The 12,878-nt window shown below is 55.6% G+C and overlaps 3 protein-coding genes across 3 annotated transcripts; 2 read left to right on the top strand and 1 right to left on the bottom strand.

Annotated features, from left to right (window-relative positions):
* Nucleotides 1–2,499: 2,499 nt before the first annotated feature.
* Nucleotides 2,500–5,504, top strand: SPSK_04915 (beta-glucosidase; the record flags this gene model as incomplete). The annotated part of the gene is made up of 4 exons (XM_016731675.1): nucleotides 2,500–2,757; nucleotides 2,808–3,478; nucleotides 3,574–4,891; nucleotides 4,959–5,504. The coding sequence occupies 4 exons, from the start codon at nucleotides 2,500–2,502 to the stop codon at nucleotides 5,502–5,504; spliced, it is 2,793 nt and encodes a 930-aa protein (XP_016583322.1).
* A 959-nt stretch (nucleotides 5,505–6,463) lies between these two features.
* Nucleotides 6,464–9,157, top strand: SPSK_04947 (frost protein, cell division control protein 1; the record flags this gene model as incomplete). Its single annotated transcript, XM_016731706.1, has 1 exon — nucleotides 6,464–9,157. One exon carries the CDS (start codon nucleotides 6,464–6,466, stop codon nucleotides 9,155–9,157), a length of 2,694 nt encoding a protein of 897 aa, XP_016583321.1.
* Nucleotides 9,158–10,106: 949 nt separating this feature from the next.
* Nucleotides 10,107–11,915, bottom strand: SPSK_05130 (uncharacterized protein; the record flags this gene model as incomplete). Its single annotated transcript, XM_016731880.1, has 1 exon — nucleotides 10,107–11,915. The coding sequence occupies one exon, from the start codon at nucleotides 11,913–11,915 to the stop codon at nucleotides 10,107–10,109; it is 1,809 nt and encodes a 602-aa protein (XP_016583320.1).
* Between the last annotated feature and the right edge of the window lie 963 nt (nucleotides 11,916–12,878).

Below are 12,878 nucleotides of genomic sequence, written 5' to 3'. Positions count from 1 at the left end.
GGCAAAGAATTGGCTCGGGGCTATTACAGCCAGCCGAGCCAATAACCCGTTGGCGGGCCGCGTTTGTTGCAGGGATCCCGGCCCGTCAAACCGTCTGAATACGCTCCAAGAAACAAGACTCGGACACTTTAGCACGCATTTCCCACGTTTTCACTAGTATTTCGATCGGGCTGACGACAAAATATTATGGAGAACGGTTTCGTTTCCCTTTCTGGTGACACTTGCCCCGGGTTTCTCTCGAAGTAAGTATTACGGAGTAATTAGCAGGATCCCCAAGCGACCCCATTACTATGGGTGACGTGAACTCCAAATTTAATGCGAAGAGCCTCCGCTTTTCTTTGGCAAAAACGGAGACTGTCTTCACCAGGTGTTCCACGGAAGCTGTTTGAGCAATTGACGCCCCCACAGCCTCATGGGCACCCTCGTTCGTTTGTCAGTCTAGCGTCCTACGGGATCCGAGCCTGAGAAGGCAGTATGTAACTCGTTAACAATTCGGGGATTTCGAATTTTTTCATCTCCTCAAGGTGGCCAGCTGAAGCGGTTGGGAGAGCGCCGGTGGTCGGCACGGGCTGTGCAGTTGTGCGTATCACTGCATCTGCCGGCTGGTCTTCACCGTCTTTGCATCTCTCACGCGGCTCATGAATAGGTGTTTCCAAGAAACAGAGACGGCTTTTCCGTGTCTCATGCAGATATTATCAGTCCACATTCCTGGCTATACGTCGATTCACTCGTGAAAGCGAGAGCTGCAGGATTCATGTTTTATCTAGCTCTACAATTGAAAGTTGAACTTGCATAGTCCCAGTTCTCCACGCTCATGCACGCGGAAGCCAAACCGTGCTCCGACCAAACCGACTTATTCTCACTCTCGCTTCCCCAATCTCTTGGGCTCAGAAACAACCCCACTGTTGACCCTGGCGCTTTCCCACGTTTGTGGAGTATTTGCTTCTATTTCCGACGTACGAATTCGATTTTGATCAACTTTTCATGGCAGATCCGCTCGCGACGGACGGGCCACACTATGCCCGCGAAGGATTGAACCCTGTCCTCGCCTAATACTGTGGTGGGCTTCCAACCTTTGTCTCGCCGTGTGTTCACATAACATATGAGTACGAAAGCAACACTAAGACGACAGTGGCGTACGACGTCCGTCGTTCAACTAGACTGTAAGTCATAAGTTTGCTCGACAACTTTGACTACGTTCTCTTCCCCCCACCACCCGAGCTAAATTGCCTTGTTCTTAGCTTACATTTTTGCTGATATGCCAGCCCGTCATGAGCAATGCCAAAAGGTTTTGACGCTCAAACGGTCCGTCCCTACCGGCTGGGCTCGCCTGGACAGTGTCAAGCGCACACAGGTACCCAGGTGCCGTTTCTGCCCAGGAAAAGTGCTTACTGGAAACTGGAAAAGAGAAACAATCCCTGACAGCAGTTGACAGCGTAGCACTGGATCCAGGAAAGAGCCTTGAGGCCTCTATGTCGTGCTCAGCTGCTTGCCGGTAAGTACACTGGTTAGTACATGGTAAGAAATGCCACTGTTCTTCACCACCCCTTTTGCCAGTGTATTATTTATAACGACATTGTCTTCAATTTGACTAGGTTTGTTTTTGTACCACTTGAAGTCCACGTTTAGGATCTTGTTTATTCCTGCTTGATTTATTGCTCGAGTCTATTTATTTCTATTTCTACTTCATTCGCGTCCGTTTCAGCTTATTCCATGACACCACCCTTGGACCTGACCTTTCCTAGAAACATACACAGTATTCTGCCAGGGCGGCGCCTTGATCCGGACTTACACACGCCGTCTGTCTTAGCATCGATATCCGGAAAAGACCCAACTCTGCGGACTACATTGCTTGTTTTCTTGTGTGCCTCGCCTGGCCCATTTTGCAGCATTTAGTCGCACAAAGACCGGCGGATCAGTGTCCCACTTCCCCTTTCTCCCTGTTGCAAACGGGTAAATGTCGGCCGGTACAGGTTCCAGAAACGTTGTGATTTCTCCGTCGATATTTTAAGACATTCGGCTTGGAAACAAAGTTATAAGAGACGGCCGACACCTTTTATTTTATCTACTTTATTTTCTTGACGGACCAAGAACCAACAAGCAAGGTTGGCAAGAAACAATCAATAACACTTCGTGTGCTCATCCTGCAGCCATCCCGATCCGGTCCCAACCCGAGTCTTCACTACACCACACGCCATCCTACTGTTGGCGACTCGTCCTGCGGCTCAGGCGTGCCGTGTCTTGTGTCTTGCACTTGTCTTGTCTCGCCATAGCTCGTCGTCTTAGAGGATACCTTATAAGAAACAGGCCGTCTCTTACCTTCGACTCTGCGGCCTTTCCCGTTTTAGTACTCGATATATTTCTGTCTCTATTTTTCAAACTTGAATTTCAAACTACCTCGTGCTCGGCGAAGTTTTCAAGATTGGTTAATACACCTTGTCCGTTCAGCAATTTGTCGAATTTGTCAAGGTCTTCCGCCACATTACACACTCCTACATCATGCCTGCCATGCAGCCACCTATCGCTGGGGAGATCGATTCCGAGAGCATCATCGAGTCCATCACTTCGCCCATGACCAGTGGCGGTCCCAGTATTACGCCAGATACAGAGATCTCGCCGCCAAATAGTCCCTTCACGCCCAGCGGGCACCTGAACAATGCTCGTCAAACAGCCCGGAAGAAGCTGGAAACCCTGACGTTGGACGAGAAGGCATGCAACCCCCAACAAAATATTTTTGATTTTATTTTCCATTATTTTGTTCCAAAAGCCTAAACAAAACATTCAGTAGCTAACATGTATTCCTACAGGTATCTCTTCTCACTGCTGCTGACTTTTGGCGTACAAAGTCGATCCCAGCCAAGGGAATCCCCTCTGCCAAGACCACGGATGGCCCGAACGGCGCCCGTGGCGGCATTTTCGTCGGCGGGACCAAGGCTGCTCTGTTCCCATGCGGCATTTCACTGGCAGCAACGTGGAACAAGGACATTTTGTACAGAGTTGGCCAGCACCTGGGTGACGAGACAAAGGCTAGATCCGCCAACATCTTGCTGGCGCCGACCGTGTGTCTGCATCGTCACCCCCTCGGTGGCCGAAATTTCGAATCGTTCTCCGAGGATCCGTTGTTGACGGGAAAGCTGGCTTCCCAGTACATTCGCGGCCTGCAGCAAAGAGGAGTGGCCGCTGCCATCAAGCGTAGGTTGCACTCGAACGAACCGGTCGTGAGTATTTTAACTTACACTGCTAACTTTGTGCAAACAGACTTTGTCGCCAATGAGCAGGAAACGGAGCGCAACAATGTCAATTCTGTGGTGTCGGAGCGTGCTCTGCGTGAGCTCTACCTTCGTCCCTTTGAGATTGCGGTTCGCGAGGCCTCACCTTGGGCTGTCATGTCTTCATACAACTTAATTAATGGTGCTCATGCTGATATGAACCGTCACACTTTGGGTGATATTCTTCGCGGCGAATGGGGATTTGACGGGTAAGGCTCCCCTACTTTTATGCGGATTACTTTGTCTCCGTTTCTGTCTCCGTTTCTGTCTCTATTTTCTGTTTCCATTTTCTGACAACGTCTAGGACGGTAATCTCCGATTGGGATGGCGTGAACTCCACTGCCGAGTCCATCAAGGCCGGCTGCGACATCGAGTTCCCGTTCTCAATCAAGTGGCGTTTTCAAAAGGTGCTTAAGGCGATTGAGGACGGCAGTCTCACTGTTGCCGACGTAGACCGGGCCGCCGAAAATGCACTTACTCTTATCACCCGCGTCAAGGGCGACGATATGTCGGAGGAAGCCCCCGAACGGGAAGATGATCGCGCAGAGACGCGCGAGCTAATTCGCGAAGCCGGTGTGCAGGGCCTTACACTGCTCAAGAACGAGACGTCGATTTTGCCCATTGATCAGCGTACCACCAAGCTGGCCGTCATCGGGCCCAACGCCAACCGAGCCATCGCTGGTGGTGGCGGCAGCGCCAGCCTCAACCCCTACTACACGACCATCCCGCTCGAGAGCATCCGCCGTGCCGTGAAGGAGGCTGGGGGCCAAAACGAGGTGGCATATGCTGTCGGGTGTCACACGAACAAGTGGCTGCCGGTAGCCTCGCCGTTCTGCAGCAACCGCGATGGATCGCAGGGCGTCACCATCGACTGGTTCAGCGGCGACAAATTCGAAGGCAGCCCCGTGGTGACTGAAAAGCGCAAAAATACCGACCTGTTCCTTTGGGATTCGGCGCCCGTGTCCCGTGTCGGCCCACATTGGTCGGCCATTGCGACGACGTATCTGACGCCGATATCGACGGGCAAACACACCATTAGCTTCATGAGTGTCGGACCCGGTCGACTCTACGTGGACGGAAAGGAAGTGATGGACCTGTGGGACTGGACCGAGGAGGGCGAGGCCATGTTCGACGGTTCGATCGACTACCTTGTCGATGTGGACATGCAGGCTGGCCAGGCTGTGGAGCTGAAGGTCCGGATGACCAACGAGCTGCGGCCGATCAGCAAACAGAAGAAAACCGGCGCCACGCACAAATACGGCGGCTGCCGCATCGGCTTCAAGGAGCAGGACCAGGTTGACTACGTACAAGAAGCCGTGGACGCGGCCCGTGCCGCCGATGTTGCTGTCGTCATTGTTGGCATTGATGCCGAGTGGGAGTCGGAAGGTTATGACCGGCAGACGATGGACCTCCCCGTCGACCGCAACCAAGACCGGCTCATTGAGGCTGTGCTCGCCGCCAACCCCAATACCGTTGTAGTCAACCAGTCCGGCTCGCCGGTGGCGATGCCGTGGGCTGACAAGGTCCCGACAATCTTGCAGGCCTGGTACCAAGGACAGGAAGCCAGCAATGCGCTGGCAGATGTTCTCTTTGGCAAGAAGAATCCCAGCGGAAAGCTGCCGGTACGTTTTGGCTGGACGAGTGCAGGCCCGCATTGTCTCGAAACTCTTTGCTAACAACACCACACAGTGCACATTCCCGCGGAAGCTGGAAGACGCCCCGGCGTACCACAACTGGCCCGGTGAGAACCTCGAGGTCATCTACGGCGAGGGCCTGTACATTGGCTACCGCCACTACGAGCGTGCCAAGATCGCACCGCTCTTCCCTTTTGGCCACGGCCTGTCATACACCCAGTTCGAGTACGGCCGTCCGTCGATCAACAAGAAGGTGCTGTCTCCCGAGTCCGGCAGCACGGTCGAGATCACCCTCGCCATCAGCAACATTGGCGACGTCGAGGGTGCTGAGACTGTCCAGGTGTACGTGCACGACGAGAAGTCGCGCCTCGCGCGGCCTGAGAAGGAGCTCGTGGCTTTTGAGAAGGTGTCCCTGGAGCCCGGCGAGACCCAACACATTACCCTGTCTCTGGACAAGCACGCCGTGGGCTACTACGACACGGCGATCGGTCAGTGGATTGCCGAGGAGGGCCGTTTCAACGTGCTCATCGGCGCGTCGTCGGCGGACATCCGGCGCAGCATCTCGTTTTCTGTGGAGGAGTCGTTCACGTGGGTGTTCTAGGCTGAGGCTGCCTGGTCCTAAGATACGATCTCCCTGTTTATCGGCCTTTTTGGCCTTTATTCTGCATCTGTATGTCTTTTACTTCTTTACTTTTTTTTTCTTTTTCTCCGGATGTCTTCTCCCTACTTTCCGACAAAGCATTAGTTAGACGCGACCGAGTCGCAGTATTTTTGTTACAGTTTTTGTGACCAATTTTGAATTCGTCCATTCTATTAAGTTGATTACCATCTGTTTCCCTGGTTATATCCATTATGTGCGTTGACGTGAAATGTTCGTGGTAAGGTGGCTTGAATCTTGTAAGAGTATTGGTCCCACGCGGCATCCACAAGCCGCCCCTTTATGCATGTCGTTAGCAGTTGCCCGATCTGGGGCAGAGCAATCTGCGGTGCATTTAGGCTTGCTTCCAGCCACATGTCTAGGCCCTGAGGCCCTGTTTTCGAGGGGGTGGCGCCTCCTGCCAGAGTGCGCTAGTCCCTACTCGGCCAGTACGACCGCAGTTGGTTGGCACCTTCCCAGTCTTCGTGTTCTTCTGCTTTTCAAGCCGTCAAAAAACAGCAACTGCGACGTGCATAAGCTCCCTGGCTCTTCCCCTATTGGAACAAGCTACGTAGTCCGTTAGCGTCTTTCCAACGGAAACCCACGACTCGACCAAACGGCGTGGCAATACATTCGTACGAACCTCCACAAACAGGAACACAAACGGACATCTCGTTTGAGCATCCCCAAAAAGCGTCAACGAAACAAAGGGGCTTGTATCGCGCAGCAACAACTCCTCCACCTGGCGACCCTCACCGTCTCTCCGACAGTTTTCCTCCCTCCCTCGCCGTTCTCCATCGAAAGGGAGAAAATCGACCTCGCTCACAAGCTCTCTTGTCCCCAATTCTTCCTCGCGTCAGACGAACTGGGAATCAACCACGACAAATCAGGCACAGGCAAGAAGGTGATGGCTGCCGCATGCCATGGCGACGCCTTATAGCAACGGCTACATGCCATCATCCGGGCCGAGACGCGGGCCCGGGAACCGCCACTCTGACTTCGACCCCAACGCCTCCGATGACGACCTCGGCGCCCTCGTCCTCAACGTCCTACGGTTGCTCTGGAACTACAGCATCCGCCGCATTTTCGGTGCCGCTGTCAGCATAGGCAGCGTGCTGCTTACAGGCACGCGCGCCAGCACTCTCTTGCGGGACAGCCGGCGACGGCGACCACGCCCACAACCGCTCGCCATCATAGCAGCGGAGACGTTACTCCGGCTGGTGCGGCACAGCTTGGCGCCGCAGCGCATCTTCAGCGTGCCGCACTTTCTCGTTGCCTTTTGGGTGCTTGTGCTGCTCTGGGGCGAGCGTGGCAACTTCCACGCCAAGGTGATGCATTGCCATTGGGACCACTGGGAGAAGTGGCCCGCCGGCGCCGAGCCGCATCACATGGTCTTCGTCGCCGATCCCCAGCTCATCGACGCCCACACCTACCCGGGCCGCCCATGGCCGCTGAGCTCACTGACGGTGATGCTTACGGACAACTACATGCGGCGGTCGTATCGCGAGCTGCAGGAGCAGCTGCAGCCCGACACCGTGTTCTTTTTGGGCGACCTTTTCGACGGAGGCCGCGAGTGGCGGCCGGCGCACGGCAGCTTCCAAGACCCGTCCTGGACCAGCCGGCCGGACCGCGAGAAGGGCTACGCTAAAACGTGGCGCAAAAAGTACGACGAGGACTACTGGCTGAAGGAGTATGCCCGTTTCGGCGACATATTCCTGGATCCGTGGACGCTGGGGGGCACCGACCCGGGTCCGGGCCAGCGCGGCCGTCGCGTGATCGCCAGCTTACCGGGCAACCACGACCTCGGCTTTGGGTCGGAGGTGCAGCTCTCTGTGCGGAACCGTTTTCAGAGCTACTTTGGCGAGGGCAACCGCGTCGATGTCATTGGCAACCACACCTTTGTATCAGTCGACACCGTCTCGCTCAGTGCCGACACGTCGGACCGCGCAGGCGAGAGCGACGTGCAGTCCATCTACAAGCCGATTGAGGAGTTCTTGAGCAACGTGGCTTGGGAGAAGACGCGGGCTGTGTCCCGTGAGCTGCGGTTCCAGCGCGGCACCGGCGAGGAGGTGTCGTACCCGCATCGCGTCGAGGACCTGAACGCGGCCGAGTTCGACACGGCCGCTCTCGCCAAGGCGCAGGGTGCAGGCGACGCGCTGCAGGCCGACCTGCCGACGGTTTTGCTCACACATGTGCCGCTCTACCGGCCGCCCGGCACACCGTGCGGCCCGCATCGTGAGCACTGGCCCGTTACCAAGCCGCCCGCCGACGACCCGAACACGCCTGTGTTCCCGGATCACCGCAACGCCATACCGGTGTCGCGTGGATACCAGTACCAAAATGTGCTGAGCGAGAGCGACTCTTTCAAACTCATCAAGTCCATTGGCAATGTCAAACACGCTTTTTCTGGCGACGACCACGACTACTGCGAGGTTGTGCACGACGATGTGCAGGAGAAAGTAAAGGAGATCACGGTCAAGTCTTTCAGCATGGCCATGGGCGTGCCGACGCCCGGCTTTCTCATGCTTAGTCTGTACAACCCGATCGATGCCAAGGGCAACCCACTGGCTACGGTCGGCGCGCCACCAGGCGAGGTTGCGCCGCCCACGATGCAGACCCATCTGTGCCTGCTGCCCAACCAATTGAGCACTTTTGCGCGCTACGGCGGCATGGCTGTCGTATCCATCGTGCTGCTCGCCATCTACGCCGTGCTGATCCAGGTCCTCCACCTGCCCGTGTTTGCCTTTGACCCGCTGGCGCAGGATGCGAATTCAACCTCGTCCAACATGCCGTCGTCGGTGCTGCCAATGTTTAGCAAGGCCAAGGTCGAGGACGACGAGTACGGCCGCAGCCGTGGTGGTGGCGCCGGCGCCGCGGCTGCGGCTGGCGGCAGTGGTTACGGGGCCGATGCCGTGAGCACCAACAGCCAAAAGGGCGCCAGTGACTCATCCAGCTTCGTCTCGTTCCGCGCCGTGCCGGCCACCTACTCGCGGGGACGCAGCTACTCGAACCAGTACCCGAACCAGCAACAAGGCCAGCCCGCTAGTCATGGCCGCCACCAAAAGGGCCGGCGCAACGGCCACGCCGCCAAGACGTCCTCGCCCGCCAACAACTACGATATGCGCGGCGGACCCAAGATCCAGATCGCCCGTGACACCGACGACTCCTCGTCCGACGACTCTGCGTACAACAACGATCTGCTAACTGACGACTACATGGTCGACGTGAACCTCGGCGGCGGCAGCAGCCGTTGGCAGCCGGCCGCCCGTCGCGGCGTGTTTGGCCTGAGCATGGCCGCCGTCTCGGGCGTCCGACGGTTTGTCGTGGGCACGCTGGGCCTGCGAAGTGGTGGTGGCTTGGGCGGTGGTCGGCGACGGCGCGGCGGTGGGGGTGTCGGTGGCAGTCTGAGCAGTCTCCTGGGACTCGGTGGCGGCGTCCTCGGGCGCAGCGGCAGTGGTGCCAGCAGCAGTTCGGCCGCGGCCGCACGGCGACGCCGCAGTGGCCGCTCATCCCAGCAGCGGCTTTTGCAGCTCGCTGGCTGGGAGTTTTATGCCATGGCCTTCCGAGTCGCCTGGATGGTACTTGCTTACTGGGCCTGGCTTAACCACAAGGGGTAGACAGAGGGCGTGTCTTCCTCCTTGCTGTACATTTTTGGTATTATATATATTTTGGCATTGACGACAAAAGCACGGCGCCGATGCTTTCTCGACCGCGTACCGAGAAAGCATGACATGCCACTGGCCCATGAGATACACAGCGGCAAGCATGACCCTAGACGCTGCATTGGACACACAAAATAGTGTATATCTGTAATGTCCCGGGAACGGGTTTTGTTTTTGCATTTTTTTTTGCTTGTGGCACTATCAAACCACTTTTTCTCTCGTCCAAACGTATCTTTTTTTGCTACTCAAAATAATATACAGGGTCTAAGGATTACCTATTTCTCGACGATGCCACTTTTTATCTGTTGTTTATTGCATCGCGTTGCCTTAGGATTCCCGCAGTCGCTCATTTTGCTCCGTACGTCTCCGTTTTATTTCTAATTTATTTACTCGTATAGGTATCTGCAAGTCTGTCTTACCCGGCATGCTTTCGATAATACTCCGATGATGGACACGCTGTTTCCCACATCTCCACCAAGCTTCAGTATTCGCATCCGGACGTCATTTCATGATCAGTGCCAATGATGAGCGGCGGACGTTTCGTCGCCTAGGTCCAGTCGAGGCAACCCGCTCTAGGCCCATTGACCACGATGTTCCGTGTTAATGGTATGCTGCGCTTCACATGACTGCGTCTATTGTAGCGCCCTTGGGGTGGTTCCTGTTTTTCCATGGTGGGTTTGTCATGTTAGATCGTAAAGCGAAGTTGGCGGTTTCTCTTTTCTTTTTTTCCTTTTCTTTTCTTTCTTCTTTGTTTTTTCAAACAATAATGATAAAAAGGGGCCTGGGTATAGAATATAAAACAATTCAAAGGCTGAAATCGACATAAATTACATAACAACAAACATGGCGTATGTGAGCGTGACGAATGAGCAACGATTCTGACCAAACACAACGAGGACACAGCCTACACTTGCTGACCGTCCAAAATGCCATGAAAAATGGCATAGTTGGTCGTCTTTGGTTGCGTGCCCAGGTCCATCTGCCCGCTCTGGGAGAGCTGGCCGTCGTATACGGCAAAGACAATGTCCTGCCACCAGTGACCAGCGTCGGTAAATTCCGGTTCCCGCAGAACCTCGAGCCAGAATTGTGCGACCTCCTCGGGCGGGTTGGCGTAGACGCCGCAGCCAAGAGCGCCGAGAACGAGCTGGCGGTGCCTGGCTTGGGCTGCAGCGCGCAAGATCAGACGCATCTTGAGCTTGGTGAGGAAGCGGTCGGTTTCGTAGGCAAAGAGAGTCTTCTCACCACCCGGCTCCTGGCGGGGCGGTGGTCTCGGTGGCGAAGAGCGTGTCTCGGGGCGTGTCGACGCCTGTGTGACGGTTCCCGCCGCGTTTGCATAAGAAACAATTTCGTCGCCCCTGGGGCTTGAGTGTTCACCGTCCGATCTATCGAGGTCCGCAGATTGTGAACGCAGCTGTTGCGCCTGTGACTGAGATGACGCCTTTGGTGATGAGGGTTGTGATGCGTACTCTGATAGTGGGCCGGTGGGTACAGAGGCGCCCTGGGACGGCGACCACGATATTGTAGAATCGCCAGAAATAGATGATGGGGGGCTTGATGCCGGTACCACTGCAAGAGATGGGCTAGGACCTGAGCTCTGCGTGGTCCAGGCCGACCAGTCGTCTGTGCCTTGGGAGCCACCACTTCCGCCGTCTCCAGGACGGCTGCCGTCGGCAGGGACATTGCGCAGTGCTGGTTGTTTCAGTGCGGCCACGGAGACAACACTCATGATGGGGAGTTCTCTTGGCCGCGTTTCCGGCACCATCACTTTGTGTCCTGATGCCCGGTCACCGCGCATGATGAGCACGTACGGGCTGTATAGAATGTCTTCACGTCCCAGCGGGTACAGACCACGATCGAGGCTGAGAGATAGTGAACTGCGGTAGCACAGAGCCTCCTCCTGTGCCAGCGCGCCGTTGCGCCAGCCACCGCCAGGCGAGTGGTGGCTGGCAAAGTTGACAACCAGCGGTGGGCGCAGGGGCGTTGGCGTTGCTGTTACGAGTTTGTCGGACAGGAGTTGGGCGTGTGTAAACCGCTGCAGACCGAGCGCAGCGTTGATCGTATCGCTGTTCAGCACGCGAATGGTGGCTGGCCGGGCAAGCCGCGGGCACAAGCTTGGGTTCAGAGGGTGCAGCGACCACGGGTCATACTTGACCACGGCGGAAGCTCTAGCGGAGGTTCCCAGAGCCTCGAGGATGGTGGGCAAGATGCGAAGCGTCTCCTTGGCATCTTCGCGAAGTTTCTCGCGCTGGCCGGGTGGATAGGTTGCCCGAGGCACAGTGTTATGAGAGCGTCGCCCGTCCCGGTCTGGGCCACGGCCATCATGCCTGCCACGCCTGTTGTGCCTGTGGCTGTCACGACTGCGGCCGCCGTCTCGGAAGCCCCGATGGCCCTGGTCTCGGTTGCCACTGTTTCCCCTACTGCCACGATAGTCCATGGTAAGCTGTGATGCCGTGGGTGTGGAAGCCGTGGCTGGTCTTAAGGGTGACGCTAGGCCTGAAGCTCGGTTGGAAGGTTCGACACTGACCCGTTGCGTGACAGGTCGGAAAAAGTGCGTTATGTTTTCGCTACGACCGCCACGGCGGATCTCTTGCCGAGAGTCGTATTGGAGATATCGAGCTGGTGGTGACTGTGAGCGTCTTGAGCGCTGTGTACTGCGTCTGCCGTCGTCTTGGCTGTCTCCTCCGTGCGTGTGTTCTGGCGTGGATGAATACATGGTGAAAGAAAGAAGGAGGGTATATGTGCCTCTACAGGGATAAAGCTGTACAATAAATACAAAACAAAGAATGCGACAAGGCAGGACAAGAATATGCGCAGCCTTCGTCGATCTCCACAGCCTTTGTTTTTTCGACCGTTGCTAGCTGGCCGGGTTTTGTCAGTGCCCGCTACTTGATAACGGTCGTGTTTCCGGTCGACTCCTTTGCCGTATGAGTCTACCCACGTTTCTCCAGTCGTTCAGTTGGCTGGGACATGAGCGCTCGAGAGAATACGGGGTAGCTGTAGACCGAGCGCCGGCGATGAGTATGTGCGGCGACCTCGAGGCCGTGTCCGACTGGATTCGCCTTGTGCGTCCTCGTCGGCCAGAGCGTGGGTTGCTGTACGTGCGGACGTCATATGAGGCTGAGACACCGTTGTCTTGTGTAGGTCAAATTCACAATCATCGTGTGAGGACAGGTTGTAATGTTTACCAAAGCATTAGGGCCACGATCGCTCCTGCTGAAATTACTGTGTTGGTCACTCGGGGAGGAAGTCGCGATAGTGCACTTTCCTGTCCGTTAGGCTGCCTGGCCCGTCTAGGCGTGGCCAAGGCGTAAAAGGCAGGAGATGTACAGTACAAATACAGTGTTAGTACTGTAAAGAGACTTTCTTTCAAGGAACTGCGATGAAATATCACAACTTCCAAACTACCAAGACACATCCTGTCGTACTTCCTGTTGCGACATATTCGCAGGGCAGTCGGCGTACGTGTTGTCCATAATTTATTACTGTTGCTTTATAAGGTAAAACACAAATCGAATCATAACGTAAATCGTTATTCAGAAAGATCTGTCGGAGAGAACGAAGCATAGGGAAACCTAATGGAGAGCATCCTGATATGCCACGAAACTTGGATCCATAATTTTCACAGGAAAACAAATAGAGATAAAGAAACTAGTCGATACCAGAGAGCACCGGCAAA

Source organism: Sporothrix schenckii (genome assembly GCF_000961545.1).
Source record: "Sporothrix schenckii 1099-18 chromosome Unknown Cont49, whole genome shotgun sequence".
Taxonomy (NCBI): Eukaryota; Fungi; Ascomycota; class Sordariomycetes; order Ophiostomatales; family Ophiostomataceae; genus Sporothrix; species Sporothrix schenckii.
This window is presented reverse-complemented; position numbering and strand designations above follow the sequence as displayed.